The sequence below is a fragment of the Henckelia pumila genome, chromosome 4 (assembly GCF_033568475.1).
Source record: "Henckelia pumila isolate YLH828 chromosome 4, ASM3356847v2, whole genome shotgun sequence".
NCBI lineage: Eukaryota > Viridiplantae > Streptophyta > Magnoliopsida > Lamiales > Gesneriaceae > Henckelia > Henckelia pumila.
Genome location: NC_133123.1, coordinates 148,777,471 through 148,784,604, shown reverse-complemented (window position 1 = coordinate 148,784,604; position 7,134 = coordinate 148,777,471). Strand labels below are relative to the sequence as shown.

Here is a 7,134-nt window from a genome sequence, read left to right as displayed (position 1 = left end):
GCGGCTAACTCGAGATCATGCACTGGATAATTACTCTCATGCGTCTTCAACTGTCGAGAAGCATAGGCAATAACATGTCCATGCTGTGTCAAAACACATCCTAACCCCTGACCAGAGGCATCAGTATAGACAACATAACCTCCTGATCTAGAAGGTAGAGCTAGCACAGGTGCAGTAGTAAGACGTCTACGCAGCTCGTGAAATGACTCCTCACAATCCGAGGACCAAATGAAGGCAACATCTTTTCGTGTAAGCTGAGTCAAAGGCCTTGCCAACTGTGCAAAATTCTCGATGAACCGACGGTAATATCCAGCTAGATCCAAGAAACTACGAATCTCAGAAACCGTCGTCGGTCGAGACCAGTTCAGCACTGCCTCTATCTTACTAGGATCAACAGATATCCCTTCATTAGAAATCACATGACCGAGAAACACTACTCGATCAAGCCAGAATTCACACTTGCTCAATTTCGCATACAGCTGCTTATCTCGTAACGTCTGTAAAACAATCCTTAGATGTTGTGCATGCTCATCCTTGTCATGAGAATAGACAAGAATATCATCAATGAAGATGATGACAAATCTATCCAGATATTCTCGAAATATCTGATTCATCAGATTCATAAAGACTGCCGGTGCATTCGTCAAACCGAATGGCATCACCAGAAATTCATAATGCCCGTATCTGGTTCTGAAAGCAATCGTAGATATATCTGAGTCTCGTACCCGCATCTGGTGGTATCCAGATCTCAGATATATCTTTGAATAAACAGAAGTACCCTGTAGTTGATCAAACAGATCATCAATCCGCGGAAAAGGATACTTATTCTTGATGGTGACACGATTCAATTGTCTATAATCAATACACAATCGCATCGATCCATCCTTCTTCTTGACAAATAAAACAGGTGCTCCCCACGGAGAAACACTCGGACGAATATATCCCTTATCAAGCAGATCCTGTAACTGCTGTTTCAATTCCCTCATCTCGGACGGTGCCAGACGATAAGGTGCTCGGGATATAGGCGTAGTTCCTGGTACTAAATCAATACCAAATTCAACCTCTCGCACCGGAGGAAAACCAGGAATCTCATCAGGGAATACATCAGGAAACTCGCTGACAACTGGTAACTGATCAATACCCGTACTACTCGTGGACATATCAACTGCATAGATGAGGTAGCCCTCCCCACCTGACTCCCAGACATGACATGCCTTCAGAGCCGAAACAAGTGGCATCGGAGGTCGCGCACCCTCACCATAAAAATACCAGCTATCACCCTCATCCGGATGAAACTGTACCAGACACTGATAACAATCCACAGTAGCGTGATACAAAGTCAGCATATCTATTCCCAAGATACAGTCAAAATCTGCCATCGCTAATATCATCAAATTAGCTATTAACACATTACCCTCAAACTCCAGAAGGCAACCCATCACTAGACGCTTAGTTACTATCTCTTGCTCCAATGGAGTAGATACAACTAAATCCATATATAATGATACATAAGGTAATCTATGTCTCTTAACAAAGCGACTAGAAATAAAGAAATGCGATGCTCCAGTATCAATTAATACAAGTGCAGGAATACCACATAACAGAAAGGTACCTGCCAACATGCGATCGCTTCCCTCTGTAGTCTGCTCCTGAGACAGAGCAAACACCTGCCCTTGAGTCTGTGGACGATAACCAGAAGAACTCTGTGGTGCTGGCTGCTGACGTGGAACAATAGAAGCCTGAGATCCAATCTGTGATCCCGATCCACTAGCAGAACCCATGCGCTGAGGACAATCTCTCTGCAGATGTCCCTGCTGACCGCAAATATAACAAGCACCAGTAGCTCTCCGACATGAAGCTGCAGGATGCTTCCCTCCACAATGGCTACAAAACTCCTCCTTCTTCTTCTTCTTCCCAAAACGGAACATACCTCGTGAACCACGAGATCCAGATGAAGTAGTAGGAGTAGAAGAAGACATAGGTCCAGATTGCACAACAGATTGAGCTCGAGGCTCAAAAGATCCACTAGGCTGTGCTGGCATCATCAACTGTGCTCGTCTGTTGCTGGTCTCCACAAGACGACAACGGTTCACTAAAGTCTCAAAAGATACCGGGTCATCACAGACGACAACCTGAGAGTAGATATCTTGGTTCAAACCTTGTAGAAAGATATCATACTTCGATGCATCACTCTCATTAATATGAGGACTGAAAGGTAGCAGATCAAGAAATCGTTGCTGATATTGATCAATAGTCATTGATCCTTGCCTCAAAGTAAGCAACTCCATAGATCGTGCTTGGCGAACAGCCGGAGGAAAATACAATTTCTGGAACTCCCGACAGAAATCCCCCCAAGTCACCTGTCCTCTCTCAGTACGTGCCTGAGCAGCTTTGGCATCCCACCAAAAATGTGCTCGATCCTCTAGAACGAATTCTAGAACTTCCAATTTCTGATCCTCAGTACAATCGAAAGCACGAAAAGTAATCTCGAGTTTAGACATCCAACTCCTCGCCTGTTCAGGATTCTCGCCTCCCACCAAAGGTTTCGGTCCTACTTGCATGAACTTATTAATAGAGTAGCGACGTCTACCCTCATGATGACGATGTTGATCACCATGATGACGATGATGACGATGATGATGACCACCTCCCTGGCCAACACTACCATGACTCTCGTCAGCCATATCCTGAAAAGAATTGCACATTAAAATCCCAAATGCGCAAGAATTACCCAAGACTAAACTAAATCCCAAGTACTAATCCCAAAATCTAAGCATGCTCTGATACCAAAAATGTAGTGACCCTGCATGGAATCACCTACTAACTGGCAATTAATAGCATGCATTAAACTTAATATAACAATATATGGAACATAGTAAAAACGTGCGAAAACATAATCCATAATTTACATATCAGCTTAGTAAATAATCCAGACTTAATACTGTAGTGATACAACCAAATCGAAAACTTAAACATTATACAGCTATATCGAATCCTGTATAATAAAATTCTCAAGGCTCCTGCTCCCTAGTCCTGCCTTGAACTACCAGCTCCGTCCATCCTGCGACCTGCCCCATGAAATAGGGTGTCCAAGATAACAACTAGGACGTGAGCGCTAACGCCCAGTACATAGACATGAGTAAACATATGTATATAATGCATGCAACATGATGACTGGTACAGGGTCATCTGAAAAGTCATGCTCAGAACCGGTGTCACATGAGTGCTGCCACCGCACGGATCAACCTCTGGGTGCAACCACACTCGTCCAGTACACCAGAGTAGACAGACATAAATGCCCCCGCCGTCGCGGTACTCTCAGTGACAGACTATCGAGTATAGAGCTGAGCGGCTCTATAGTCAGGTATAACAAGGTATAGGCTCAACGTGTATATGCACATGACATATGAGTATAGAAGACGGTAAAGCATACATCATGCCATATAATAATGCCAAATAACTGCAACATATAAACATGTATACTCGCTGGCAATCTCAGTCAATGTGTACGTACCTCTAGGCTAGTTCAAGTAAAGTAGGATCCTAGGTTCCAAGCCTATATTCAAAAGTTCACCGTATCACTACATAAGTTCTATAAGCCTTAACTAAACTAATAAGTACTCCCAAAACTTAAATAGATTCCCGAATCATACCTTCGTCCGTAGTTAGCCCTTTGGAGTTGCTAGTCCCGGATGACTATAACCACACCTTGGTTATTCCAGAACCTCTATTATAACCGATAGGGCCCTCAAGTGTATATCTCACACTATATAACTGTAGAAGGAAACTCGGGAATTCGTATTTCAAAATGAAATCGAACGAGCCCTATTTATAGGCAAAATTCCCGGCCAGGATCGGAACTTCCAATTTCGGGATCGGAGCTTCCGATCCAGCTCATTGCATGCATGCAGGACACGCCAGGATCGGAACTTCCGATCCGACGATCGGAGCTTCCGATCTCACCACCGATCAACACTTGTCAAAACTCGCGGCTGAGTCATCGGGCAAAGCTGGCAGCCGGAGATCGGAACTTCCGTTTCAGGATCGGAGCTTCCGATCTCTGTGCTTCCGATGAGCTTCCGAAGTGGCTAGGATCGGAACTTCCGATCTGGGTTCGGAGCTTCCGATCCGGCCCAACTCAAAAGCTCATATTCTCTTCCGAAGTCCAATAACACTCCGAAATTACTAACCCTTAATCATGTTTAACATATTATTATCTTAAAATAGAATCTGGGTTACTACATCCAAACCATTGAACGTTCCATCTTGGAAACCATTCTTAGCAAAGAAACTTCCAAGCAGATTTGGGATTCAATGAAAAGGAAATATCAAGGATCAAACAAAGCAAGAAGGCAGCTGCTTCAAACACTTCGTACGGAGTTCGAAACACTTCGCATGAAGTCAGGAGAGTCTATTTCTGATTTTTTTCTCAAGAACAATGACCATTGTCAACAAGATGTGTGTCAATGGAGAAAAGATTGAAGACGTGGCAGTCAATGAGAAGATTCTTCGATCAATGACGCCAAAATTTAATTATGTTGTTTGCTCGATTGAGGAGTCAAAAGATCTTGATGTCCTTTCGATTGATGAATTGCAAGGGTCATTGCTGGTTCATGAAAAAAAAATGTCTCAACAAGAAAAAGAAGAGCAAGCTTTGCAAGCTACAATGAACAAACAACCTTCAATCTTCTATAAATCTGATCGAGGAAGAGGCAGAGGAAGAGGTAATAATGATCGCAGAAAATCACAACAAAAATATGGAGATAATCATGTTCATGATTCACAAGGGAGAGGAAGAGGACGTGACCAACGAGGTGGTAACCAATCAACAGCCTACAGACCAAAGACAGTAGACAAATCCAATGTGGAATGTTATAGATGTCATGAGTTTGGGCATTACAAGTCAGAATGCACAACCAATTTATCCAAAGGACCTGAAAAATCTCATTTTGCAGAAAAAGAAGATGAAGTGTCCTTGTTGATGGTCTGTCAAGCCAAGGAGGAAACTCAGAGGAACATGTGGTATTTAGATACAGGTTGCAGCAACCATATGTGTGGAGATAAGTCTGCATTTTCTGAGTTAAATGAAACATTTAGAGATAGTGTGAAGTTCGGTGACGATTCCAAAGTTTCTGTAATGGGGATTGGAAAGGTAACAATTCAAACAAAAAACAACACTACTCATACTATCTTTAATGTTCTTCTTGTTCCAGATTTGAAAACAAATTTGCTTAGTGTTGGACAGCTTCAAGAAAAAGTATTTGAAATCTCTATTAGAGATGGTATTTGCAGAATTGAAGATGGGAAGCTGGACTTAATTGCTCAAGTAAAAATGACAGCAAACCGAATGTTTCCTTTGTATCTTCATAATACAATTGATTCATGTTTTTCGACAAGATTGAAGGATGAAACTTGGCTGTGGAATCTCCGCTATGGACATCTAAATTTTGGTGGTCTCAAGACACTTCAACAAAAAAATATGGCGTCGGGTCTTCCAAAAATTGAAATTCCCTCTCAGATTTGCGAAGAATGTGTTGTTAGCAAACAACATCGAAATCAATTTCCACAAGGGAAATCTTGTAGAGCAAAGAAGCCTTTGGAATTGATTCACTCCAACATTTGCGGACCAATAAATCCATCATCAAATGGAGGTAAAAGATATCTCATCACTTTTATTGATGACTTTACACGAAAATATGGGTGTATTTTTTGCACGAAAAATCCGAAGCTTTTGCAGTCTTTAAGAATTATAAAGTGCTCGTTGAGAAAGAAGGTGGTAGCCCAATTAAAGTTCTTCGCACAGATCGAGGTGGTGAATATAACTCACATGAATTTGCAAACTTTTGTGAAATGCATGGCATCAAGAGACAACTTACGACAGCTTATACTCCCCAACAAAATGGAGTATGTGAAAGGAAGAACCGCACCATTCTGAATATGGTGCGAAGTCTTTTGAATAAAAGTGGTGTTCCGAAAAATTTCTGGCCCGAGGCAGTTAACTGGAGCATTCACATTTTGAACAGAAGTCCTACACTTGCTGTTAAAAATATGACACCTGAAGAAGCTTGGAAAGGACGCAAACCTGATGTGAATCACTTCAAGATTTTTGGGTGTATAGCATATGCTCATATTCCGGATCAAAAGAGAAAGAAGCTGGATGACAAAGGAGAGAAATGCATCTTTCTTGGTATCAGTGATCAATCAAAAGCCTACAGGTTGTATAATCCTATCACTAATAAAATTATTATTAGTCGTGATGTAATTTTTGATGAAGACAGATTTTGGGCATGACAAGACAATCAATTAGGACAACACTTTTTGAGTGAATTTGATGAGCATGAAGAGAAGGAACAACAATCAGCTGATTTAACTCCATCCGCCATGCAAAATCAACCAGCTGAAACAACTGAAATACTGTCAAGTGAACAATCCAATGCAGCTAGTAGTTCAAGCTCTCAACGCATTAAAAGAAGACCGTCATGGATGGAGGACTATGAGGTACACAGCCTTAGCAATAATGAGGATCCACTCACTCATTTTGCTCTATTTTCAGATTGCGATCCAGTAATTTTTGAAGATGCAGTTAAATAATCGAAGTGGCAAAATGCAATGGATGCTGAAATTGCAGCAATCGAAAAAAATAATACTTGGGAGTTAACGGATCTTCCAAAAGGGCAAAAGACCATTGGCGTAAAATGGGTGTATAAGAAGAAGCTGAAGGAGAATGGCGAAGTTGATAAATTTAAAGCGCGTCTAGTAGCAAAAGGCTACAAGCAAGAGTTCGGTGTTGATTATAAAGAGGTTTTTGCTCCTGTTGCAAGGCATGACACAATCAGATTGACGATTGCATTAGCTGCACGAAACTCATGGCCTATATATCAATTGGATGTGAAATCGGCATTCTTGAATTGAGACTTGAATGAAGAGGTATTTATTAAGCAACCCCCTGGTTATATTAAATCTGAAAATGAACAAAAAGTATATAAATTAAAGAAGGCTTTATATGGACTAAAACAAGCTCCACGAGCTTGGTATAGTCGAATTGAAGCTTATTTTTTGAGAGAAGGTTTTCGAAAATGTCCATATGAACATACACTTTTTGTGAAAATTGGAGATGGTGGGAGGATGCTTGTT

General features: G+C 41.4%; 1 protein-coding gene across 1 annotated transcript; it reads left to right on the top strand.

The window, feature by feature from the left end:
* The first annotated feature begins 6,609 nt into the window (after window positions 1–6,609).
* Window positions 6,610–6,912, top strand: LOC140862026 (uncharacterized mitochondrial protein AtMg00820-like). Its single transcript, XM_073265033.1, has one exon. It carries the CDS (start codon window positions 6,610–6,612, stop codon window positions 6,910–6,912), a length of 303 nt encoding a protein of 100 aa, XP_073121134.1.
* The last annotated feature ends 222 nt before the right edge of the window (window positions 6,913–7,134 follow it).